This window comes from Scleropages formosus, chromosome 1 (assembly GCF_900964775.1).
Source record: "Scleropages formosus chromosome 1, fSclFor1.1, whole genome shotgun sequence".
Taxonomy (NCBI): Eukaryota; Metazoa; Chordata; class Actinopteri; order Osteoglossiformes; family Osteoglossidae; genus Scleropages; species Scleropages formosus.
This window is the reverse complement of record NC_041806.1, coordinates 47,289,773-47,317,233: the sequence shown is the minus strand read 5'-3', so window position 1 is coordinate 47,317,233 and position 27,461 is coordinate 47,289,773. Positions and strand designations below refer to the sequence as shown.

Here is a 27,461-nt window from a genome sequence, read left to right as displayed (position 1 = left end):
GAGGGGAGGTTGGTTGGTCTCTCGCTCTCTCTCTGTGATCGACCGGGACTCACGGGGAGCAGAGTGGGAAGGAAACGCACGTCGCGCGAGCCGACTTTCCCGGAATGTTGCGCCCGTAGACCGCGCGCGCTCCGCCGCGAGAGGGGGCGTTTCTCCGAGGGTTTTTTTTTGGGAAGGTTTTCCGCAGATTTTTTTTTGCTCCTGGAAAATGAAGCGCGTTCCTCGCAGGGTCACTCTGGCTCTGGCTGCGCTCATCTGGCTCGCCGCGCTCCTCTATCTGCTGCTGCTCAATAAGCGCAAAGTGTCCGACTCGGGACCCGGGGACGCGCAGGACGACCAGGTGAGCCCCCCGCGGTGCACGCGCTCCGTTTCCGTAACTTCGCACTCTGTCTCTGGACAAATGAGAAATGCGCGTGGACGAGGGCTGAGAGTATCGCGCCCGTCGGTTCACGCGAGCTACGCGCGCACACGAGATGTGTCTTACTTTTAATTTGGTAAACGCGCAATACTGAAATAAAAACCTAAGCAGTGCGAATAATTTACCGACGTGTCAGACAGTAGTGATGCTGACAGCTGTCTGGGGGGGGGGGGGGGGCGTCTCTCAGTTAACTCACTTGAGAAAAGTTTTTGATGCCACACATGTTTATTGTTTTAATATTTTAATTAGTCGACCGAAACTGTTTTGTGATGGAATGTGTTGCATTTCTGTATTTTTCTTATGAATTCGTAACTTTTCGGATCTCGGTCACTGAACTCGGTCACAGCTGTGCGAATTAATGAATTAATTAGTCTGTTAATGAACTGAGTGCTCATCTACATAGAATAGTTTTTACAGTGTCGCTGGAATGTACAGTAACAATATGCAGTATTATAATAACCTTATTATACTAACCAACCACCGAGAGCCGCTTTTCACCGGGGTTCACTGGTCAATCACGTCTCTGCTCAGTGTTTCTTCATCGAGATTTTCCCACTAGAATGTAGTACTGAAGTCAGATGGAATTTAAAAAAGTGTTTCAATAATAAAATTGCATTCAGCTCCTGGGATTGTATTACATTATGACGTTTTACTGGAATAACAGTGTCCTCATGGCCCCAAGGGAAACGCGCATTCGCACCTGTGTGAAGACGACCCCCCCCCAACCCCTCGCCCCCCTCTAAGGGTGCGGTGGACACTGGCTGAACAGAAAAGCTTTCTACAAAATGTGGAAAAGTGAGGCGTGAAGGAACGTGCATTTGCTCACAGACTGATGGTTCGAGTGACAACGCTCGCGCAACCGCGCGCGTTCATGTGAAAGAGACGTGGGGTGGTCCGGTGGAGGGTGAATGACCCTAGGGCAGAAGAGAGGGTGCATGATGATCATGATGCAGGTGATGGTCGGTCCAGCTGTTTCAGTCCGAAGAAAAGTGCTTACAGGAAAAGTGCAGATAAAAGAGCGCAAAAGAAAAGGAGCGCAAAAAAAGAGCGCAGGTAGATACGCAGTGAGCTGGTGACGGACAATAAACTCTTATCCTCCTTTTTTTTTCCTCTCTTTTCCTGCGCCCTTTGGACCCCAGCAGCTCCTCTGACTGAGACCAGTGGTTAGTTTGTAGTAAAACATGCATTGCGCAGTAGTTTGCAGGTGTCATTGGTCATCAGATGTGTGTGTCTCTGTGTGTGTGTGTGTGTGTGTGTGTGTGAGAGCTTTTTTCACCACCAGTCCTGGTGTCAGTTTCCCTTATTTCAGTTACACTCCTCTGCACACATTTGACTATCATGAGCATCCTGCTTACTCAGGGATACGTTTAAATAGATATTTCTCTTTTTATAGTTATTGGGATTCTCTGACTGGACTGCGCTGCCCTAATGCGCCACAGCGGTGTTCCCACAAACCCAGAGGCTCCTCTGAGCAGCGATCAGTTGAATACCTGCATCTCCTTCTGCCTTTTTTTCCTCTCTCTCTTCTAAAATCTCACAGCGATTCCAACAGTCCATTACTCCACATGGAGCGTATTTCTGGACACCTTTCATTTCTCTTCCTCAACAGCGGAGGCATTACACCGAATGGCCTTTTCCACTCGTTCGTCCCTTTTTCCAGGAAAGAGCGAAGCGCTCCTGTTTCCGTGGCTCTCAGAGCTCATCTTTCCTTCCCCGCGTCACGTCTCCTCCCCGTGAAGCACTCGCTCTGTGCAAACACCGTGAATGTTCAAGTCGTCGGATGGACTTTCCTATCTCAACATCCTCACGTGTTTCTCCAGTTCTGTTCCTCTACTGACCAAAGAGAGACAAGAAAGGATTTTCAGCATTCCTCTCCAACAAATTTATGTTACAGAAAATACATTAGAACTTTCAAGGATGTTTTTCCAACAAGTTGCTGACACTTTGCACCCATGGAAAGAAGAAAACCCCAGTGATGAATGTATTAATATTAATTTGTTTGTGTCTCTTTTTTATTTGTGAACCATTGAACTATGTGTGGTGTGGCGGGGTGCGGTGGCGCAGTGGGTTGGACCGCAGTCCTGCTCTCCCATGGGTCTGGGGTTCGAGTCCCGCTTGGGGTGCCTTGCGACGGACTGGCGTCCCGTCCTGGGTGTGTCCCCTCCCCCTCTGGCCTTACGCCTTGTGTTACCGGGTAGGCTCCGGTTCCCCGTGACCCCGTATGGGACAAGCGGTTCTGAAAATGTGTGTGTGTGTGTGTGTGTGTGTGTGTGAACTATGTGTCTGTTTTTTATTTTTTCTGCTTTTACAGTGTGTAATTGCAGTTAAATGACTATATTGCTATCGGTGGCCACTAATGAAAAAAAAATGAAGCTGTATTCCAAAGGTTTTCTCCACAGATAATCATCATATCATCAATAACCGGTCCTCCGAATTTACGGTGCAAATATTTTGTGTGCGTCTTTGCGTGTGTGAGTATTATTGAAAGATATCCATTATTGTATATCTTTGAACTGAAGGCGTAGGAGGTGCTGGATTTGCATTTTAGGGCATTGTGCAGCAGATAATAAAACCTTGGTGGGTACCTGGTTGGACACTCATCGCTGTTGGGTTTTAATTATTACATTTCTGCGTTTGTTTACAACATTTTTAAGGTCCTAAGGTATTTTTACTGTGGGTAATAATGGAATTATGAGGGAGAGCCATTCAGGGAGACCGTCAGCATCGTTTAGGGACCCTGGGAGTTTCACAGGGAGCCCGGGGTGTGTATCTAAACAACATGAGTCGCTCTGTGATTTGTTTTTGGGCCCTGCGAATATGTGTTGCTTAGCAAAGGTAATTTTTCTCACCATCTGCAGTGTGTCTATGAATAGCCGAATCTGCGATAGAGGAAACCAATTTTAGGCGTGCCTTTGGATGAGTTCAGATCAACGGGCACGTTTTGTTTTGTGAAGCACAGAGATTAGATTAGTCGACATCATACCGCGTTCGTCAGAGCCATAGGAACATGCCGCGCTTTTCTTTTATCGAGGCTGAGCAGATTAATAATTTCATTAGCAAATCAGTAATATTAGGCCCTTTGGAATTAAAAGGGCTACCGCCCTTTTCTTACTAAGGCGTTTGTTTTTCATGGTCCTGTTGGAAAAAAAAGACTACTTTGAACGTGACTCATTGTCACTCTTGCGTTATCCATCACATTTAGTCACTGTTATCAGTCACATTTAGTCACTGCTGCTGTAACAGACGCTCTTTAGCTTGCCGGAACAGCCGAGGGTCGGGGTAGTATCGCTAGAGGAGTCGCTCTCGCCTCGCTGATCTTTTTGGAAATATGGAGTTGAAACGCATTCAACGTCCGTTGAAAAAAGGGTTCGTTTACAGACGATTTCAGGGTAAATGAGGACTTAGCAGTTTGCTTGGATCTTGCTATTATCAGATTTATTTGCACAGCAGGCTTCCTAAATAACATTCTGTTTATAACTTTATATATTTACAGTATTTGCTGTGATCTAACCTATATACCTTCATGAGGATTATTAACATGGACAGCAGGTGGCGTAGTGGTTAGAGCTGTTGTCTTGCAATCTGAAGGTCTCGGGATTCAATCCCGCACTTCCGGCTGCTGTACTCTTGATAAATTGATACAATAAAAATTTTCCCGGTGTACAAATGGGTAAATCACTGTTATGTAACTGTGGCAGTCGTCTTGGAGAAAGCTGGAAGCTACAAAATAGATGTAATATAAATGCCAAGCATAAAACTTTAGTGTTCATTTTAGGATTACATCGTGTCAACGACTGGTGAAGTCTGGTACCTTAGCCACTTTTTACCTTTTTTACCCCTTGTGCCAGCTTATTTATAAGGGAGGTTCTAGCTGGCTGGGCTTTTCTTTCATGGCAGAAAAACTGAAGTATTTTTCTTAGCTACGTCTTTGATCATCGGTAGCATTAGAACATAGAGGAGACGGCAAATGGCCTCGAACGGAGAGCCTTTTAGTCACATTACGCCGCTAAGAAAGAGCTCTCGGAGATCCCATGTCTAATGGGTGTCTAATGTAGACGGTGAGCGTGAGGAGATCAAACGACAATGGCCTTTTCACGTGACGTCACGGCGGGCGCCGAGACCCGTTGCTAAGGCTGCACCGGCGGCCCGCTTCACCTGAGCGGGTGGTCACGTGTCGGCCGTGCGGAGAACGGGCCTTTCTTCGCTCTGCCTGTTTGAACGGTGCAGAATAAAAAAGGCCCATCTCACACACGCGCGCATACACGCACACACACCTCCCACTCATCCACGCGCTTTTACGTGCGGGTCCTTGAATAACTCACGACTCCGCTGTCGAGCAGATCATCTCTATTTTCCTTCATATGCATCCAGTGTGGTCACAACAGAGAGCGAGCATCATTGCCTCTTTGCTAATTGACACATAAATGAGGAATTTGTCTTAATGTCAATGGGTTTAATTATGCAGGAAAAATCATCATTATGTGTCCGAACCGATTGGAAGTGCTCGATTTTACTGGAAATTTAAAAAAATAGAAACGAAGTACTGAATTTCATTGGAATATAAAACCAGCCCTATTCCGTATATAGATATATGGATGGATATTTTCTTATTTCCTTATTTCATCCACGGGTAGCTGGAAGACTTGCAGTAATGAAAGGTATTTTTAAGGAAAGTATTCAGCAGCCACAGCATCGCCCAGTCCATTCATATTCAAGTGAATCGTAGTTATTATGACATTCAGCTTATTGCTTTCTAACCAGTTTCTCCGCAGCCTCCCAAATAATATTCCGCAGCCCCTGCCTGGAGAGGAGGCACCTCCCGTAATTAAGTTTCCTTACCGCTTCTGACATCGGCTCGGCTGACCTTCCTGTTCGGGGGTCTCTCAGGACTGCAAAGCTAGGGAGCGGAAGCAGGACCGAGGGGGATTGATTTCCATGCGTCATTTTTCGGAGCTCTTATTGTTTCCCTCCTCACCGAAAGACACATGGTGCAATTCGATTTGGGGCCAAGGCGACCGCATCGACTGCTCCGCGCCTGGCGTTCCGGTCTCAGCGGGACTGCCTGGACTGCGCTCAGGAAACTTTAATACATTTTTATTGTTTCATTTTGTGGTCCCCAGTAAAGGAGAAGAAGTAATATCACAAATATAAACTTGTGGAAATTCAGCGAGTTGAACTCGGTTGATCAGTAAACGCCGTCGCTCGTCGCCAGCCGGCGTACGCCAAGACGTACAGCCAGAACTCAGCCAGGCTGGGCTGCAGCCCACAGATTGATGAATTTTCTTTTTTGCACCCCCCTTCTACTCCTCTCCAATTTATTGTCCCCTTTGCAGGGGGGAGGTTGGCGACAGATGGCAAATTTCAAATGTGTTGTAGCAGTGGGGCGCTGAGCATTGGGTTCGATGCCGTGTGACCTTGTTTGGTCCGACGTCTCAACAAATCTTTCTGGGAAAAAAATGCCTTCATAGCTGAATTGTTTTCAAGCCACGGATGTGCTTGACGTCTGAACATTTTTGGTTTTTCGAGCGACGCGATTTTACGGACAGGTTGCGGGAAGAAACCCCTGGGTCGATCTGATTATGTATACAACATTTGACGCCAGTTGGCTCGGAGGTGCAGAGTCAGCGCTGTAACCAAGTTAGGCCGCTCTAACAGCTTGGAGAGCTTCACTCCAGAAATGTTGGCAATTTGGAAATGACCTATTGAGAGTAATTAGAAGCTTAGTGGGGATGGCTGGAAAGTGTTCCTTTAAACCCAATTCTCTGAGGAGACGAGAGCCAGAGATATTTCCGATCTGTGCCCCTTCCGAACATCCATCAGAACACTGGAAGAGTGTTAATGCTCATATAGAATTTCATGGGTACTTGTGTTTCTGTTCTTCATAAACCTCTAACAAACTCAGTTCCTGCTTAGAAGGTATATTTCATTTTAAACTATGACCGCCTCTACATATAGTGGTATATAAAATACAGCATTCAGCTGTAAATCATGTGCCACGTCATTGAGCAACAAGTGTTGTATACAAACATTCATATTCATGAATATCTATACACGTGCATATATATTGTAACGACCCCGCGTTACTGTTTTAGGAGGGAAACTCCTAAATACAAATAGTTGCATTATGGGGAATAATGTGAAATGTGGGTGGGCACTTCTGGGGAAAATGATGGGGTGACTGTGTCTACGAGTGTGTTGGGAGAGAGCCTGGGGGCGCTAAGCAGGTTGGGAAGGCTGGCTGTAGGTGTAGGTCCTGAAGGAAACAGGGTTCTCAGACCCAGCACTTTATTTCCCTGGTGCTGGTGTTCAAATAAATCATTTGTGATGAATGCTGCCTTTGCATCCTTCTTTGCCCCATCCAAACCCACGGTGCTGCATGCCACAATATGTTTATTTATACATATATGCACATTTGTATTCAAATGGATGTGCAGGTCTGTGCTACTTTGACCTAACAGCATTGACTTTGTTGCCTTCGTGGACCCGTCTTTAAATTCAAGCACTAAAAACAAAAGACTTTGCCGCGGTAAATGCATAAAGAAGTAATAAATACAACGGTGCAAGCTAGAGATTACAAGGCATTGAAATGGCAAAAACCCAGTTTTAATAACTTTGATTAAATATTTCATTATATGTACGGTGTAAAATGCCGAAAGGCAGCTCCGTGGTTCAGGGAGGAGCAGAGGCAGAAGCGCTCAGATCTTGGATGGAGGGTAGATGCAGCTGATGGAGAGGGAACGCGGAGCTCTGTTGTATTTCCAGTTTTGATTTTATGAGCTTTGTTGAGTCTGGTCCCCGCATACCCGCCAGACTAAGTGTTTTGAAACTCTGCCAGGCAAACGATGTGAGCACACTCAGTAATACAGCAGCGTGTGAATACTCTTTTGGTTTACTGAGGGTGTGGATGACACCGACTGCACGATGCATCCAAACGACGCTCAGGCCCAGCACGCAGCTCTCCGTGTTCTTTGCATACGAAATCCACAGGCGATGCCGGCTCCGGAGAAGTCTCCAACCTGTTTGTTACGCGCTGATCTGAGTTTAAGTCCCTTCGGCCACGGCAGCCGACTCACGCAGAGCCTCGAGCTGCCGTATGTAGATGAGCATGTACGCACTGTATGAGAACACGCACAAATATGCTTAAAAAAATGTTATGAAAACATGCGACGATTCTGACCGATGGTCGTTGAAACACACAAAGTATATGTATAATTTCTGCGCGCGGTAATGTACATGAATATGGACGCACACACTGCAGGGTATGGTAATGGGGATGTGCGTAGACACACAAACTCACACACACTTCCAGAGATACCAAGATGCACTTCACGCAACTGCTCCCAAATCCATTGCACATCCTCTCGCATTCTCCATGCACCGATGAGCCCTAAGTCCTGCGACACCTTATCACGCCGCAGCAGCACAAGTCCCGGCGCCGCTGTCACACAGGAAGGCTGCTGTCGGCCCCTTGATGCACTCCCTCAAATCCATGCGGAAGTTCAGGTTGTTGTCCATCCAGATGTTAATTGCTCCGCACGATTAGATTTTATTTACTTTATTTATGTGTTCCGGTTTTGAAAAACAAAACTGGTCCTGATTTTGTAAGAGCAGGTTGGCAGATGCTGCAGTGCATTTCCAGAAATATGTCCTCAAGTGGTGAGTATTCTTGCCATTCACTGGAATTGTTGGGGGAATGGGGTTTGTTGGGTTAGACCAAAGAAGAGCGTCCACAATTTATTATTTACCATCTATATAGTTGGCTGTTTTCTGAAAGATGACTTGTAAACTTAGGTTTGAACTCTATGCTACTCCCAGTGATGCACCTCTTTGTACAGCTGGGTAGATTTTATTTCCTGAGTTCAGCTGTAGTCCCTTGACCAAGAGAACTATAGCAGGAGCATGGATTTGAACCTGGGACCTTGGACTGCAAAACAACTGCTCTAACCACTACATAACCTGCTGTCTCACATGTGAGAGATTAGAGCTGTAGATGAGTGATTTCTGTCCTCAGGACCATCATGGTCTCCAGGTATTGACCTAACTCATGAAAGATCGACATCTAGAAGAGCAGGTGAGCTTAGCTGGAAGCAATGGTCTCCCATGGTGATTCAACAGGTGAGATCAGAAAACATGCACTCAGCTGCAGAGATGCTATGTTGGGTTAGGTGCATAAAGGTGCATGACCCCCGATTGTAATGGGAGTTCTGATATTTCCAACTGGCATGATGTAGTTTGACTTGCGTTCCGTTCAAGGTTTAACCGCTCAGCCTTGTGCCCAGTTATTCCAGGATAGGCTCCTGACCCCTGTGACCCTAACTAGGACGAGCGGTAGATGAAAACAGTTGGATGGAAAAAGCAACTTGAAAAACCGGGAAACTAATTATATTCTATTTTTGCGTTACAACAGAAAGAGGGCAATATACCCTCATGCACTTTCATATTTTACAAAAAATATGAAAAACCTGGAAATAAATTTTAAAAAATAGTGGCAAAAAATGTGAAATACAAAGTTTTGTATACAAAGCACATTACGCACAGGTGTTTGAAGGGGACCAGAGGTGCGAGCTCTAAAAAACAACTCCGTGCTTCCAACTGAATAGAACTGCAGCTCCAAAATACAATAAATCATGCAGATGGCGTGTTATTAAGATAATGATTATGGATCGCCAGTATTTTCTCTGGTATTTATCACAGTGGCAAACTCCGCTGCTGTAGATCTCCGAAACAAATGGTGCAGTTAAGCTCGGCAATTCCGTGTCCTCCTGGTGTTCGTGGCACTCGTGTAAACAAAGTAGATGTCATGCACATGCAAACAGCTAGTCTGGCACTGGTCTTATAAAGTGAAATAGTAAAACGAGGACTGCAAACTGTGAGCATGATCTCCACAGAATAGTTTATTTACACATGGCTAAATATTTGGAACTGTTTGGATGGATATGCCGCATTTTGCCATGTGGATTTAAGCTATTTTGTGGAGCGCGTGCAGTCTGCTGTCCGGATTCGCCACATGGCTCTCGCAGCGGACTGCTTGGTCTTGCATTCGCTCTGCCTTTGACGCTCCTCAGCATGACGGGTTCACACTAATCACTCCAACCTGCCCCTGGTACCTCACCAGCTTGCCCCTGATGGCTACCAGTGGGGTGTTCCCTCCAGGAGGTCTCCCGCCATGATACACCCACCTTCTCAAACACTGCGGTTTGTGCCCACATCCTCCAAGGATGCAGGGCTCTATCACCCTGACATCAAGTGGGGAGGGGCATTTTCTCCTTTCCTCAACAGTGATGGGGCCTCTTCAGAAGAGGGACTGGATCTCTAAGTTTCATTTTGTGCCTGTTTACCTCTCTTTGTGGGCTTCTCCCTGAAAGGTGCTAAATTTCACAGAGAAAGTACCTGCGGTCAGCTGGTCTCATCTCTACTGGCCTTTAAAAAGCTGTCAGTTTGGCCCCAGTCCTCTAAGATTGATCTGTGGCATTGCTTTTGCCTGGGGGGATGCGCCAAATACTAGCTGAACGATGGACTGATTAAGTGCAAAACTGGTCAGGAAGCCAGAATCTTATTGGATCTGTACCTCAAAACTTATAGGGTCTGATCTCTCCCTACACCCCAGTAAGAGCACTATCTCTGACTGTCTAGGGGTGCAAAATCACAGTGCAATTCTGAGTTTAGGCCCTGGCATGCTAGGACAAACTACCTCTGTCTCTCAGAGCTGCTCCTTCCCAGCGTTTAAGAAGGGTCTCAAATCTCATTTCTCTCAGATCCGTTTCTCTCCTGATCTCCTGAGAGCAACATAAATGACTCCAGCACCATCTGCTATGATATGAAGTACTGATCTCTTAAGTTCATGTAAGGTGTAAATGTTCATGCACTATAACTTTAAGAACATGCCCGGATAAACCTTTACACAGCTATTCCTGTAACGTAACGCAGTTATTCATATGTATCTTCAAAAAACATATATATATTGCTAGGAAGGTGATCAGGAATTGTCAATATCCTGATAAAATTTTAACGCAGCTACTCGCGTGATGAACATTGGTTCATATGGTGGAAAGAAACTAACTGTACTTAAGAATTACGCGTCTGCATCTAAGTGTCTCTTTCTGCTAACGTAATGAACACATTCTATTTTCTATGAGATGTACGTCGCTTTGGCAAAAAGCATCTGACAATTGAATAAATGTAGATGCATGATTATCTCCATATTTGTTACTTGAAGACTACTTCTATAGGCAAGTGGTAGCATAGTGGTTAGTGCTGCTCCCTTTAGACCCAAAGGTTGTAGGTTCAATCCCCATCTCTGGCTGTGGTACCCTTGAACAAGGTCCTTACCTTCAAATTACCCACCTGTATAAATGGGTAAATGATTGTAAGCATGTAATAAGTGTGACCTTAACATTGTAAGTCATTTTGGAGAAAAGCATCAGCTAACTGAATAAATGTAGATATGTGGTAAATGTTTCTCAGTCAGAAGGTCTTCAAGAGTCTTTCTCAGGTTTTCACTTCAGACACGATGAGCAGGAAGGCATTATTGTCCAGCTAGTCCGGAGCACGGAGATTGAATAACAAAACCCGGGTGATGAGCGGCACAGCGCGTTCACCTCCGCTTGTCGTAGGCTGCAGGGAGACGCGGTATAACGAGGTACAGACCATTAACACGAACGCTTTGACCCCGCCGTTGAAGTAGCGCTGTCATATTCCTGCTGATGATTTTGCTTTTCGCAGAGAGACAGCTTATTAAATTAACCTATTGTGTTAATCTCGTAAAATTCTCTGTAAATATCTTTCTCCCGGATAGATGTTTTGCTTAATCGCGGGAACAAGAGAGGATAATGAAATGCTGTAATGAAAGCGCTATATTAGAATTTCCCATTACGGAGCACGCTCTCGGTCTGAAGTTACGCCAGGGCCTCGCCGCACTGTAGCCATTATCATGCTAAGCAGTCTGTCTTAAGGAGCAGACATCTGCAATTATGAACCTCTATTACGGGCGGGAAGGACGGCGTCGCGCCTCCCGCGAGCGCGCGGGCCGCGACTTCGCCTCCTGACTGACGGGCCCTGAAAGGCAGCGCCGTTTGCGCCGGGAATTCTCGGCTCGAGGCGCTTCAAAGGCTCACCGTCTCGTTAGCGGCGCGCTAGCGTGGGAGGCGCCTGTCGGTTTTCGCCCCGCCGCCGTTGTTTGCGTTGTGTTTGTTTGAGAGCGAAAGTCTTTGCCGAGAGAGCGGGGTTACTTCTGCCAGACGTGCATCTTTGGCTGTGCCGACCGCGTGTGTGAGAGCGCGCGTGTGTGTGTGTGTGTGTGTGTGTGTGAGGTTGGGTACCTGCATGGGAGTACACATGTACGAGTGTGTGGAAGTGTGTTTAGCACTAGTGTGTACATGTGGCTGGGTCACTGTGTGTGAGTATATGCGTGCAGGTGTGTGTGTGTGTGTGTGTGTGTGTGTGTGTGTGTGTGTGTGCTCGTGTGTGTGCGCGCTCCCAAATTTTCAGCACACCTCAATTTTACTGTCTCATTCCTTTCTGCTGAGCGCACAGCCTTCAAACACATCTTTGTAACAGTCCCATTTGTGCAAGATTCTCTCCTGCAACTTCGATCGCCATCAAAACCTCGTTCTTCCATCAGGCAGCAGCTCGCAGGTCTCGTGTCACAAAGGAAGAGAAAATACTGCCAGCTTTTCTAATTATAAAAGCTTACAGCATATTCTGCTGCTGCCTTGTATGAAAGCCCGACTGAATTAAATAATTCATTATCCGTCCTTTATTCGAACCGCTTTTCCAGTCAGTTTTATGTCTTGCAAGTTTTATGTGTTGCGGTCTTAAGGATAGAAGAAGGAATTCTTGCATCTGAGATGCCGCTGTGATCAGGCGCAAGGATCGAGGCTGCTCTTGAATTATCGTCACCCGCAGGATGCGCAACAAACTCCAAGTCGGTCGACCGTTTCGCCCTTCAGGTCCTTCACCCCAGTTGCCTGTATGTAACATGGTAATATGATGAGCAAGCAAATTAAAATTATATAGAACATTTTCAATCTTTGCTCACGAAGGATCGTCAGAATATGGCTTTTTGGCCTGTGAAACAATGTTGAGCGTGAGCTAAGAGGGAGCGAATGTAAAATTCAGGTCACCGACTGGGACGAAACGGAGAAGGGGCTGCTGCGGAAATGTCACACAGACACAATCCATCAGCCAGCCTTGGGAAAACAGCTTGTATAACATGTAGGAGACAGAGATGGAAACATATTAGGCTAAAAAAAAAGATAGAAAACATCAATTTCTTCTGTAAGCCACCAGTATTTCTTTGCTTTTCCCAAAGGACGCCAAGCTGTTGGGTTCAGCCTTGATTAAATTACCTTGGACTCCCGGAGTTGGGTTTTTTTTTTTTTGTGTTTTTTTTTTACAGAGATCAGTAATTTTTGCTGACAGGGGATAAAATTGAATTCTCAGTGGTTCAGAGGGAAAGCAGAGAACCGCCATCGTCGCGACTGCCGGCAAAACTTTCGGAGGGTGCATTAGGTTCTGCTAAAGGAGCGCAATAAACAAGGGGCCGGCAAAACACGATAGCAACCTCTGTTAGTGTCTTCATGGGTATTAGGTACCTCGGCATAGCTGCCTATCATGTGGATCAGGTGCATCAAGTGTGGTTCATGTTGTACCACACTTACCAGCACACCTGTAGAACCCCATCTTTTCCTACCCAGCATGCAACAGTCAGCTTAAAAGCCACTCTCAAGACCACACCCCCTCAGCCTCCGGGCTCCCTCATCTATGAGTGCCACTGGTTGATCAAGCACATAGTATGCAATAAATATGGTTTTGATTTGATACTTTAGTTGTTAGCATTAAATATATTTTTCACTAGAGGTTACCCACCATGGTCTGGAGTCATTTTTCGTAATCGGGTAGTGAATGTTCAAAATGAATCCTGCAGAAGGTATTTTATTTGGCAAACCAATGTGACATTTTATTTTTTTTTATTTTTATTTTTTATTTAGTTTATTACAAATAAAACTTGTAGTCATGTACCTTGCTATTGCCACAGTGCATTTTTTAAGAAAATTTTGTACTCTTAGGAGGTGGGGATTATGAAAGCGATGACCCCAGACAGGAAGCGATAGTGCTCTCTAATGGAAGCAAGGCCCTCTGGGATTGGATGACCTCCAGGGGACACTTTCATCTGTAGAAACACGCCACTCTGGGAGCACCGATGAGGCTCCTGAGAAAAGCTCGCAAGCATCTTCTGCAGTTACCACCATGTAAAGGAGAGCAAAGGCACGGGCAGTCTTCATCAGCGGAATTTTATTCCACACTTTGCAAATTTATACACCTGGGTATTTAGTGCAGCAGTCTTCGGTAGGTATACATCCTTCACCATCAAGCCTCTCCAGATGATCCAGAATGTCGCTGCATGAGTCGTGTTTGAGCTGCCAGTGTGTCCTTGTGTATCTCACTTCCTCCTCTCAGTCCTGTAGCTGCTCATATCAAGTCGAAGACTCTGGTTTAGGTCTACAAGACGGTCAAAAGATCTGCATTTTGATACCCGTGGAACATGATCAATCTCTACACCTCATCAAGAGTGTTGTGTTCCTTTACCTCTGACCTCTTGATGGTCCCACTTGTGAGAGATAGGAGAGATCCAAAATCAAAATTCCATTGATTCTCAGTTTTGGCTCAGATTTAATGGAATGTGCTTCTTCTGCCCCTCAGAACTGCTGAATCCCTTTCGACATTCCAGAAGGGTGTCCGGACAGTTCTTCCACACTCACTTCCCTCTTGATCGCCTAACACACTCCATACACTTACACCACATCATCTGTCGTGATCAGCTTTTTGTTTCTTATCAATTCTCTATGTAGCTACTCATGTAATGTGCGTCAGCAAAAATGGCAGTACTGGCCAAACCGACAGCGTTTCGACAAGCACATGTGTGTATCTATAAGTCTTTGTTGAGTTGTACGTCACTTTGGAGAAAATCTATGCAAAATGAATAAATGTAAATGTGTGTAAATATTTCTCAAGTCCGGCTCTTTAACTTATACACCACCTGCTGGGTGGTTCCTCGTCATCCTCTTCTCCCAGGAGAAATCAGTGGACAACAAACCGTGGTACCGCGATGCTGCCATAAGCCATCCTTATGCAATTTGCTCCATCAGCAAAACTGGGATGGGAATAGAATCAACACATTTGCAGGCATCAGAAAAGGCCCTGGTTCGCCTGCATCTTAAGTGTCCGCCGCTACCTCGTAGTACTGGCTCCACGTTCTCATTACGCTATTGTCTAAACTCTCTCCAGAATTACAGCCATTTGCCAGTTACAAAGTGCCTCTCGTCGGGTGCCAGCCTCAATAACAATATTTTATTAGGCGGTAATGTGTAGCGGAAAACCAGCCTACAGACTGAAATGTGCTGGAATATGCATGAGGAGGTGTGGGCCACGTTTAAGGAACTGGCAAAATGTCAGTGGATAACTTCTGCTGAAAACAGTTGTATCGGCGTGTGCTTTGTATTTCCAGGGTAATCCTGGGACTTCATAACAGAGCTATCCAGCTGTCATGTTTTTTTCTTTTTTTTTCCAAAAAAATCAAGGTCCTTCCCTTTTAACAGTGTCAACCTTGAGTGTTTCATATTTTGCCACGTCGTGTATGGATAATTGTGTGGAAAACGATGCGTTGCAGCTCTCCGAAGCGGAGTGGGACGACCTCCTGGACCAGTTTGAGGAGAAGAGCTACCTCAACGCTCGCCGATGGAAGCCGGGTCTGGACCCCTACAAGTTGCATGCCTTCAACCAGCGGGAGTGCGAGCGGACCCCCAGCAATCGCGCCTTGAGAGACACCCGCCACTACAGGTACGAGGGGGAGCGCTGATGGGGAGACCACGTGTGGGTTTGCAGGCAACGTCAATAGCTCGTCAACATCAATGGCCCTTCTCAGCAAAGTCAAAATTCCCTTTTGCTTCGCTGGGGCTGCGCAGGAATTTGGACATCTCCGTGACTTTCAGCGTGTATTTCTACATCTGTGGGTGTGTGTGGGTGTTTGAGCAAGTTTGTGAGATAGCATGCATGTCTGCTCATGTAAAAGTGAGCGGATGTGCATTTCCACATGCGTGGCTTTGTATGTTTGTGTATCGGCATATCGGGTTGAGTGTGTGTGCGCGTGTGTGTGTGTGAGGCAGACCCTTTGCATTATCAGAAACAAATTCCCTGGCCCTAAATGGCCCCTATTATGCAAGATCACAGTGGAGCCACTGGATCAGGCCTCCTCAGCGCTGAAGGATGGGACGTCTTTCCGGGGGAGGATGTGCTTTTTTATCAGATGACAGCACGCTTATCTTCAGGGAGGTGTCGGAGGGGGGTGGCGGAGGGGGGCGATGGAAGGGGTGACAGAGGGGGCGGAGGCTGAGCCAACTGCTGAGAGCTGCGTCAACTGAGATAATTGCGGAATCCACTTGGGTCGGCGTGGGGTGTCCCTCTCCTTCTTCTCATTAACTTCGCTTTAGCATGATGCCCTCAATTAGGTCACGCTCCTCTGTGTTTTTGAAGCAGAAACGGATCCATCTAGTCCTCGATGTGGCCACGAGCCCCAGGGCCCACGGATTGCCTCCTCGTGGTGGAGATGTCTCAGTAGGTGCTTTCTGTGAACTGATCCATCTCTGGCCTGGAGGTCCAGTAGGTGCTTCTCTCCATATGGAATGGCCCAAGAAGAATGAGAAGTGAGGTTCTGAAGGGTGATGGGATCCAGCTTCAGCTCTTGGCATCTGCTCCATGTTTACGGGAACCGGTCACTCAACATCCTTGTCCAACTCGGGGTCACAGTGCTCCAGAGCCTATAGCAGAAATATAGGGCGTGAGGCCAGGTATACCATGGAGGGGATACCAGTCCATAACAGGGCAATCACACACACTCGTTCACTCAGACACACACTAAGGGCTACATTCAGAGTCACCAGTCCACATGAAACATATTTACCATGCCATTTAGCCTGACACACAGGTTAATCAATCAGCTGACTCAGTCCCAGTGCATTCTGGGTCGTTGCGTTTCAGATCAGAGGTGGCTATTTGGGGTAGGTGGTCCAATTCCCTGTCACAGCTGGGTGCCCGTTCATTTTACCCTTATTTCTCCACCTCATCTGGAGCATGAAATGGTTCTGCATTGCACCGTCTACTTTGTTCTGCAGCAGTAATGACACAGGAGTGTGTGGTGGGCGCCAGCGCTGTAATAACCGCAGTGTAAGAACATACATATTCTTAATAGCTGCAGTATTAGTCCTCTTGCGAATTTTGGTTGTGATAAACATACTATTTGGTGCACAAATAACTGAAGTAAGCAAAGAGCAAGGTGGCACAGTGGCCACCAGCTCAGTCTGTGTGGAGTTTGCATGTTCTATCCATGTCTGGGAGGGGTGCGGTGGTGCAGCGGGTTTGGCCTGTGGCTGTCCTCTGGTGGGTCTGGGGTTCGAGTCCCTTGCACCGGACTGGTGTCCTGTCCTGGGTGTGTCCCCTCCCCCTCCGGCTCTGCGCCCTGTGTTGCCGGGTTTTGCTCCGGCTTGCCACGACCCTCGAGACAAGCGGATTTAGTCTGTGTGTGCGTGTATCCATATTGCATGGGTTTTCCCTGGGTGCTCCTTTTTCCTCTCACAGTCCAAAGATGTATGTTTAGGCTTAATTGGTGACTGTAATTCCCTGTAGTGTGTGTGTGTGTGTGTGTGTGTGTGTGTGTGTAGCTACCTTGCAATGAACCGGTGTCCTGTACCGGGTGTACCTCACCTACCCTTGTACCCAGTGATTCCAGGATAGGGTCCGGACTGCCGCAACCCTGACAAGGATGACCTGTTAACGAAGGTAAGTGAACAAAAAAGCAGAAAGTAGTTGTTTTGAAACATGTCAACACTTATAAACATACTCAGTTCTTAGTCTGGATGTACCAGCATTTTTCTAGCAACTTCAATTAAGTTCTTCACACACACACACAGTTTCTGAACCGCTTGTCCCATAGGGGGTCACAGGGAACCAGAGCCTAACCCAGTAACTCAGGGTGTAAGGCTGGAGGGGACACACCGAGGACGGGACGCCAGTCCGTCACAAGGCACCCCACGTGGGACTCGAACCCTAGACCCACCGGAGAGCAGGACCTGGTCCAACCCACTGCGCCACTGCACCCCCCCGTATTAAGTTCTTCAGATTTACCAGAAAGTGATTTAGTAAAATTAGGGGGGTGCAGTGGTGCAGTGGCGCAGTGAGTTGGACCACAGTCCTGTTCTCTGGTGGGTCTGGGGTTCATCTCCCGCTTGGGGTGTCTTGCGATGGACTGGTGTCCCATCCTGGGTGTGTCCCCTCCCCCTCCAGCCTTTGGCCCTGTTTTGCCAGGTTAGGCTCTGGCTCCCTGTGACCCCTGTAAGGGACAAGTGGTTCAGATGGTTTGTGTGTGTGTGTGTGTGTGTAATTTAGTGAAACTATCTGAAATTCATGTAACTTTTTTGCAGCAGTCTATCCCACATTCATTTTTTAAATGAGGGTGTTAGGTCATTACCATGGCTGGTATTTGAAATAGCTCCGGTTAGGGGTCAGGTGTGTGGTGCGGCCGAACACAATGTCGCTGCGGGGGCTGGAGGAGGTGGGGGGAGCTGGGGCTCTAATGAGCACGATATGTAAGCCCACACGGGGTGGTGGTGCTGCGGGGGATGACAGAATCTCGTGTACGAGCCCACCTGCAAAGCTCGCAGCTTCCAGCGATCAGCAGACATGACCTCGCAGAGTACGAACAGCAGGCTCTATCGATTTACACGAGGCTCCAGGCTTGTTACTGCAAACGCAGAACATCGTCTGAGCGACGTGACCGGGCAGTGAAAAGGAGGACGACTCCTGAAGCAGAACGGTGGCTGCCCCCCTTCTCCCGACCCCACCTCGCCTCTGGGCCACCACGGTTAACAGGTCCAAAGCCTCAGTTCCCAGCAGATCGGTCCACTTCCATCCCATCATTTCTTCCTTTCCCTTTCACCCATAACAAAGTACAGTCAAACCCTAAGATATACCCGTTTGGGGCACGAGAATTCAACTGTAAAAGGACTTTCATTTAATACCCCTGCTCCAGTTTACGGGGCATTTATTTGAATTTATGAGGTCCGAATTTGGATTTTTTGCTCCTCCCGACAGCTGAAAGGCGCAAGACCACAAGCCACCACGTGATCTCCTTCACAGTTACCCTTCCACTGCTTCACAAAGTTCTCAACCTCCATCAAGCCTTGTTCACTAGTTCAGTCTCTTACAATCTCAATAATCTTGGCCCACATTTGTACTGTCCAAACCATGAAACGAAAAAGGTCATTCCAGCTCCTGTACCTCTTGGGATGTCTTTAGGGGCAATGGCAATTTGTAGGGTCGCACCTGAAAAGGCGTCAATCCGTCCATCCGGTCTTCCATCCAATCTTCTGGTTTGTCTTCACTCAGCACCTTTAAAGAAAAGAGAAACCTAGCTCATTCAGCTTCACTTTGCAGCGTGATCTTCTTTAGGGGTCCTTTTGCTCGCACCATCCCACGTCAGTCTTTATTAAGAAATCAATCAGTCAGTCATTTTTTTATTATTATTATTTGTATAGCACACTGAACAATCAAGATTTTCCGAAACGCTTCACAGACTATGAGCTCTCTCCCACAGGGCAGTGAAAAATGAAACAGAACGTAAAGATGGTGGAGAGGCCACAGGGAGTTTATAATTATAGCAGAGAAACGTGTTAATTAGCTCCGTTTTTTGAAGTGCATCCTAATGCCAGCTTATTGTGACTGTGATAAACATTAGAACAGCGTTCCCCAGTGGCTCACGCGGGGAGGGCGCTATTCCAGGGCCCAGGCTGAACGCCAGCATCTCAGATGGACTCTCTATAAAGTATGGACTGCAGTTTTGTAATGGCAGAGCAAGGCTATCAATGGAGATGGGGGTAAGGGGAAGTTAATCTGATCATCCCTGCCCCCTACAGGCCCGGCAGGCAACTGCAGGTGGCCGCTTTTCCAGCGGGGCAGCTATGCAACCTGCAGTGTAAGTAATCTGCTTTGTGGGTCAGGTGTTTAAAGGCACCCCATATCTTCCAAAGCCAAGGGGTTTTTTGGACAACCAAGTCTGAACGTGAACAGAAAATAACAAAACATAAGAGGAAAGGAGTTGCAGTCCTGGTGTTTGCATTTGAGATCTATATTATCTCACAGCATTTTCTACTGGGCTTGTAATGGACATGCAAAGTGCATTACAGGCATTAGCTATTCGGAAAGGAGAGTAACCCTTTTGATTTGTGGTTCATTAACTGGGAAGTTTGGCTGCCTGTTAATGGCACCGCTAATACCATCTCCAGGGTTGTGTCGGTGTCGTAAATGAATAATTGCGAGCCCTAATCAGGGTTAACAACTTCTATTCAAAAGTTTGTAATGCAGCGATGAATTTATGACCTACCAAGGGATGACAGTTTCCGTTTTTGTCACTGCACAGCAAATACTGATGGGGGAATATGTTTTACCTGTCATGGGGAAGCTCTGCAGAATTTTGGATTATATCATTTATGTTTGGATTGTATAATTCAGCATAACATAGAGCTGAAGATGAAGTAGGTAAGCAGTTAGCAGTGATGTAAACAAAAACACTCTTCGGGAAAGGGACAAGTCTAGGATGACACAATGGGGTCCCGGTAAAGTCTGCTCTGGAGTACTGGGTTCAGGAGTCTGAAGAATATGTTTGAGGATAAGGTGGCCAGTCTCTTGTTCTCGCATCCAGCTCGGATCCTGTCCCGCCCACCATCGCAAACTCAGGCCTTTTTCTGTGTCGTTTCTGCATTGATTCTCCATGGCAACACTGCGTTCCCTTGTTGCTTCCCAAAACAAGTGTCTCTCTCCTATGGGGGTATGTTGAAGGAAGGAGGTGTAGGACTTTCGTACGTGCGTCCGGAGTGCCGCAATGGATGGAAGGCTGCTCTTTCCTGAGGTGCCGTTCATTCGTCTGCACTCGCGTTGCTGATATTTTCATTTATTGTCAAGGGGAGACTAATAAGATGTTCTTGGCATGTATTCTTTGTTTAAAAATGCACATTTACTGTAAGAGAGAAGCATTGCCCCTGTTGTGCCTCATCAGCAAGCCCGGGAACATTGGAGCACTAGCTGCCAAGTACCCTTTCACCCTAATATTTATCTTGAAGCCAAGCCAACTGAGAATATTTGTTGTTAACGTGTTGTCCAAAAACAGAAGCCGGCGATGCTTCGTCTTTAGCTGAGGCCTCATGCGATGTCAACCTCGGTGATCTTTACTCAATTACCACCCCGCTTTGTGAATCACATTATAGTTTGTCTCCCTGCAAAATCGCTGCAGGACAGCAATAAAAAATTGAATGAGTTGAAATGTATCAGCTCGGGTGTTTTGCCCAAATGTTCCACATGCCTTGTTGCTCCAGCTCAAGTGCACTAGATGGTCATTGCAGTGACATATACTCAGGCAAGTGGAGTCGTTTCCCCTGTGAGCGGGGTTTCGATAGCCTCCATCTAAACTGTAGTCCTCAGTCTTTGTGATTACCATGATTTTACTGAGTATTGGTGGAAATGCAGAATATGCAGTTCAGGAAAGAAGTGAATTGGAAACGGGGGGACCACCTAAGGTCTTGTGTAGCTGAATGATGGTCCGGAGCCCACCTCGGTCTGGCCAAATACAGCCTGCACACATCAGCAACACCTTGCTTTAAAAAAACCAAATTAAGAAAAAACAAACCTCCACAGCCTCCCTTCCAGTCACTGACTCCCTCCCCAGACCCATGAAACGCCCGCAGTCGACTGCACTTAAAATCAAATATGAATCATTCGCAGTCCCAGTGAAACAACGTTCCGCCGCTTGGTTCCGTCATCTTGATTAAAAGGGGAGAGGAGGCGATTGAATGGGATTACATTCTTCTTAAGATGCCTCATTTTTCACCTTTGACGAAAAAAAAATAAACGTATTAAAATTGGCACGCCTGGAGGGTTTCTTGTTCGTATTTCTTGGTCTCATTCTTTCTTTCTCCACCGCCTGTTTTTACAGAACAGCTACCTAAAACAACACATCTGAAGCAGTGTGCAGGAGGCATAGTGAGGAAACATGCTTAAGCCATGTCGACAAGGGGCCTGAATACCCGCCTTACCTTCCACGGGTTACATTTCTGCCTGACGGACATACTGATCTTTTGTTCTAGAATTTTCTGCACAAAACTCCCGTCACCACACTGGAATGCCAAGGAGGGGTGGGCAGCCATTGATACTTGGACCTCCAGAGGTTTATTTTTCTCCCCTTCATTGCAGTGGGAGTTTTTTTGTTTTCCTCTCCTCACCTGCCAGCTGCCTTGTCCTAACAGTTAACTGTAAACGCTGATCCTTTGTAATGTATTTTTATTGTATCCTAAACTATATTCAGTGCTCTGTGTCACCTTGGTGAGAAGAGAGCTCTATAATAGAAAACTGGACTGAGCTGAACTGAGTGTGATCAGAAATACAACTTGAAAAATGATTTCAGCCAGTTTGTTGTTAGGACATTGAACTCTGGGGAAAAAGGAAAATCTGTACAAAGTACTATGGGATGTGGTGACACAGCAAGTCAAGCTGGTGATTGCTGCATGTGGGGTTTGACTCCAGCCCAGTGTCTGCAGAGTACGCACCCCCCAGAGATATGCATGCAAGCAGGCACTGTCTTACAATTTCTCTTCCTCACAGTTTTTAAATCACTTTAAACAAGTGCATTTTTCTTCTTTGACTATCTATTCTGATTTGTGACATCTGGCTTTTTATCCATAATGTTATTTTAACAATTGCACTGCGGGTAGTTGGTAGTGCAGCGTTTAGAGCTGTTGCCATTGGACCCAAAGGTTGCAGCTTCAAAGCCCACCTGCAGTTGTACCCTTGAGCAGTGTCCTTCCCTGACTAGGTCCAGTAAGAATTACCCAGCTCTATGAATGGGTAAATAGTTGCTTAAGCTCGTGAGCTGCTTTAGAGGAAAGCATCTGCTAAATGAATTAATGTAATTAAGGTCTATGGTTGTTTCTATAAGTTGAGATTTGTTCCAAATGATACAAACAAGGCCGGCAAAGGGCTGGAAGGTGGTTCTTCCGCACACTCAACCCACATCCTCATCAGAAGTTGAACTCACGACCTCCTTTGTGACCGCTCCCTTGAGGAAAACTGGTGTCGCAAGCCTCGGCTCTCGGGGGACTGAGGTTGCGAGGCAGATCAGCAGAGCGCTCTTTATGACAGAGCCGTCAGCTTCGCCAAGCGTGAAGGAGCAACCGGGCTGGGTGGCTGGGGGGGGTGCCAGCGGAGTGTCCGGTGGCATGAACGAGATGTAATTGGGCTGTCAAGAGGCAGAGAGATATTCAGCTTGGTGCTGGGGTGGGGGTAGGTGGGCTGAGAAGGGGGAGTGCGGGAGGGGCTCTTTTCATAGCCCTGATGAAATAATTCATGCAAATGAGCCAGGACAATGGAGTAGTTTTGCAGGAGAAAAGCTTGGTTATAAAACATCGCCCTCCCCATTGTCGTGCTTCGCCGGGTGACAAGCCAGGTGACAGGGAAGCGGCGATGCAGCGAGTCACTGTGCACCATCACGTTTCCACATGTGCTCTTGTCACTTGTCAGCAGGTGGCGCAGTGTTTAGAGCCAGTGCCTTACGCCTGAGCCAGACTTACATTTAAATCCCACCTCCTGCTGTAGTACACTTGATGCAGTAAAAGTTTCCTTGCTGAATAAATGGGTAAATCACTGTCATCTTACATTGTGAGTAACATTGGTGAAAGGTCTTAAATTAAACAAAAAAAAAATGTAATATGAATACCAACAAAAAGAAAAATTCAGGGTTGGTTTTAGGATTAGAACCTTCAAAGTACTGCTGAAGTCCGGTACCTTAACCATTTTTTTTCCCTTTAATCCTGGTACAGCTTATTCGTCAGTGAGGTTCCAGTTGGCTGGCACCTGTGTAAGCACCTATGATGAATTGCTCTAGTAAAAATTACTCAGCTGTATTAATGGATAAACAGTCTTACTCAGTTTAACGCTGTAAGCTGCTTTGGAGAAAAGTGTCAACTAAATAACTAAATATAATGAAAATGTCCACCACTGTGTCCCATGCTGTCATTCACAGTACACAACCCTATTAACACAGTAACGTGGTAACTGCCACAGGTGGCACCACAGCTGTGACCGTTTCTGTTCATGTGCATGTTGTTCCTTAGCTGATGTCTGTATTATTGTTTATTATACTGTCTGGACAGCTGGTTGCATAGTAGTTACAGCTGCTACCCTTGGACCCAAAGATTGTCGGTTTGAGCCTCACCTCTGGCTGTAGTACCCTTGAGCAAGGTCCTTACCTAAAATTACCCAGCTGTATAAATGGGTAAATAATTGTAACCTCAACACTGTAAGTTGCTTTGGAGAAAAGTGTCAGCTAAATGAATAAATCTCTGTCGGTAGCTTTGCTCCTTCATCTAGGTGTCTTATTTTTATGAAAAAAAAATCAATGTATATCTGCGTGAGACCATTAGTACATTCCGTACTTTGTCTCTCCAGTCACAGGGCTGCAGTCTGTGCAGACTTCATTGTATCTGAGCATTTAAGCACATGACTGAATTCAGCCCTTGCTTTACCATGGTACATATTGAAGTTTTGTTCATCGTTGAAATAGTAGCATCCGGGGGTGCAGTGATGCAGTGGGTTGGACTGGGTCCTGCTCTCTGGTGGGTCTGGGGTTCAAGTCCCGCTTGGGGTGCCTTGCAACGGACTGGCGTCCTGCCCTGGGTGTGTCTCTTTCCCCTCCAGCCTTATGCCCTGTGTTGCCAGGTTGGGTTCTGGCTCCCCATGACCCCATATGGGACAAGTGGTTTCAGATTCTGTGTGTGAGTTAGTAACTATCTTAAAAGTACAGGCAGTTTCTGAGTTATGACATATGCAGCTTGCAACCATGAAGATTTAGGACAGCTGTCCCATCTACCATGGGATGTGATATTATTGTCCTGTCCAGAAGACCGGTCTTGAGCTCTAATCTTGACCGCCCCATAGGCTGTACGAAAATATCTGCTGGTCGCACTGCCGCAAAGCACCGTATTGTTTGGGTTCTGTTATTGTTTGGGTCTCAGTCAGCTTTTGATGTCTTGCAGTAACTGTGTTTTGTTTACTAAAGTTTTTGTTTGTTCTGCCCTTCAAGTTACCTTTATTTAAAATAGCAAGCAAGCGAAGAAGTGAGCATTCCCAGAGGAACAGCTGGGACTGTAGTGGTTAGAGCCGCAGCCTTTGGGCCCAAAGGTTGTCGGTCTGAATCCAGGTACTTCCGTTAAATTGCTCCAGTGAAAAGTACACAGTCGTACAAATGGGTAAACCATTTGAAGTAGCTTAACATTGTAAATCGCTTTGGAGAAAGGTGTCAGAGAAATGTAAAAGACAATAGATGTGAAACTGAAAATAACTACATTGCAGAAATACATATAAATAGGCCATATAACACATATAAAAATGTAAAACATTTATGCCAGTATTATTTTAACACTAATAATGTGCGAAGAAGGTAGAAAAAACATGACAAATCCCTGTCATACAACATAGAATTTTTGCATGCTAATTGTTTTTATATCCTTATGGTTCATTTAATGCATGGGAATTTTCATGTAATGTATGGGGTCTTCGCATGGGGCCATTGGAACGGAACCCTGTCATAAATCGAGGACGTCCTATAACTACTCACGGTGACCTTGACCGGGACCCATAGGGCTGTGGGCCAGTGGTGTTAGGAGACATTCTGCCCTTGGCTCCGTTCATGGTCTTGGCTCCGGAACAGCCTCTTCAATCCTGCCTCCTCAGCTCACAAGATCCAGTAGCTTGTGGGGCAGTTCTGGGCCTGTTGAAATGGTTTCTCTTTGGTCTATTTTCTGGAACAACTGCTCTGCTTCTCTTCTGTACTCCTCAACCTCAAGACTTCCAGGTCTGCAGTTCCGCCTTCTTCTCATAGGTTCCCGTAATGCAGAGGCATGGAAGTGCTGGTCCTTGAGATCCACAGACCTCCATGTGATAATTACCACCCGCTTCACACCTGAAATACCATCTGAGGTGGCTTGCAGCCCAAATAATCATGTCAATGAATTAAAGAAGAGCTGAGGGAAACCAGTGCGCACTGCAGGTCTTTCCACCAGTCCTTTGAGCAGACAGCCGGGCGAGGGGGGACAGCAGAGTGTGAAGAAGCGAGTGTTTTGTAACCCGAGCGGCATCAGACTCTCTGGCTGTATCGACAGCTGCTGGATGATGCCAGGGGGGCGGGGAGTTGAGAGGTGGGGGGGACCATTTCGAAGAAGACCTCGGCTAGTGCAACGGGAGACGTAGATCCGCTAAAAGGTGTATCGAGTTACAAGCATGTTGTCAGAACCTTAATATAGGGCGTCTGCTGCACCCATAACACACCTTGGCGAGACGCGTCTGCTTTTCAGAATCTCTACCATCTGCCCATCACTCTGCAACACCGAGTTGTCCGTGTAGAACGTTACCTTTTCGAACCGTGAGCACCAAGGCAGCACGCGCTCCCGAATGGGAAAATTGCTGAACGCGTTTTCTGCGGGGAGTGTTCTCGAAAGAAACGAGGTAAAAGTAATTTACTGTGTATAAAAATGCTGCTGAACCAGACATTGTGCACCGCTGCGTCGCGAGGCACAGAATCCGTCGGCGCTCTCCCTCCCGCGCTGGTGCTTTGCGGCCCCATTTAGGCAGTCCGGTTTTTTCAAAGGCCGCCGAATGGGGTGTGCCGAAGATCTGGGAACACGTTGCGCCCTTGGCTTTTACAACCGGGCGCACGTTAAAAACACGTTATTTTAACAGCTCTCTGAGCAGATGGATGTAATCTGCTGTGCCTCGACTTGTTGAGAAACCAGGCAACGGTATAGGTCGGTGCGCCGGCTCTCCGGGAGGACTCGGTTATTATGCCATGCCCTGACTCGTTTCCTTTTTCGGCTGGTGCGGTTCAGCACGGCTGCTGGGATGAATCATAGGCCAAGGTTCCGTTCCAACACCCCGTCGTAAGGCGACTTTGTCATAAGTCGAAAATCCCTTGAAATGAAAAACACGCACACACATATAAAATGTAGCGACTCACATTATCAAGAGGGTGTGGTGGTGCAGTGGTGCAGGGAAGCAGTGGGTTGGACTGGGTCCTGCTCTCTGGTGGATCTGGGCTTCGAGTCCTGCTTAGGGTGCATTGCAGTAGACTGGTGTCCTGTCCTGGGTGTGTCCCCTCCCCCTCCGGCCTTACTCCCTGTGTCCCTGGGTTAGGCTCTGGCTTCCTGTGACCCCGAATGGGACAAAGGGTTCAGACAGTGTGTGTGTGTCTTATCAAGAGTTTGAGTGGGAACTGTGTTTATTGTACATAGTTGAATTATGGGAAAATTCTAAATAAAGTGTTCAACTGCTTGGGTGACACACACACTTATCCTATAGAGAGTTGCAGGGAGCCAGAACCTAACCCAGAAACTCAGGGTGTAAGGCTGGAGAGGATACATCCAGGATGGGACACCAGTCCATCACAAGGCACCCCAAGCAGGATTTGAACCCTAGACCCACCCGCAAGCAGGACCTGGTCCAACCCACTGCACCACCACACCTGCTAGAGTGACTTACAGGGAAAATAAGGGGGTGGCTGCATCGACCATCAGAAAGTGGAGAAAGCCTACAGGGTGCTAAGCAAGATGGAAAGGCTGGCTTGAGGAGCAGGTACTAGAGGAATAGGGGTCATCGGACCAAGAACATTATTTCCCTGCGTGCCGGTGTTCTAATAAAATGTTCATTATGAACGCTACCTGTGTGTCCTTCTTCGCCCCATCCAAACCCACGGCACTGTGTGCCACAATACACAGTATATATATATATATATATATATATATATAATATATATATATATGCTTGAATGTTCTGTTGTATAATATGCCTGTCATATTTCTCACCAGTTTCACACTTTTTTCATGTTAAAATAATAGTAATATATAGAAGAATAACAAAAAACACCCTCAGGGTTAGCTAGTAGTGGAGATGTTAG

General features: G+C 46.7%; 1 protein-coding gene across 1 annotated transcript in view; it reads left to right on the top strand.

The window, feature by feature from the left end:
- The window catches only part of galnt14 (UDP-N-acetyl-alpha-D-galactosamine:polypeptide N-acetylgalactosaminyltransferase 14 (GalNAc-T14)), a 76,160-nt gene continuing 48,699 nt past the window's right edge, over positions 1–27,461 (top strand). Inside the window, exons 1-2 of the mRNA XM_018742533.2 lie at positions 1–340; positions 15,087–15,256. Coding sequence (XP_018598049.1) covers positions 209–340; positions 15,087–15,256 — 302 coding nt within the window. The 5' untranslated portion in view covers positions 1–208. The remainder of the gene's footprint in view (positions 341–15,086; positions 15,257–27,461) is intronic.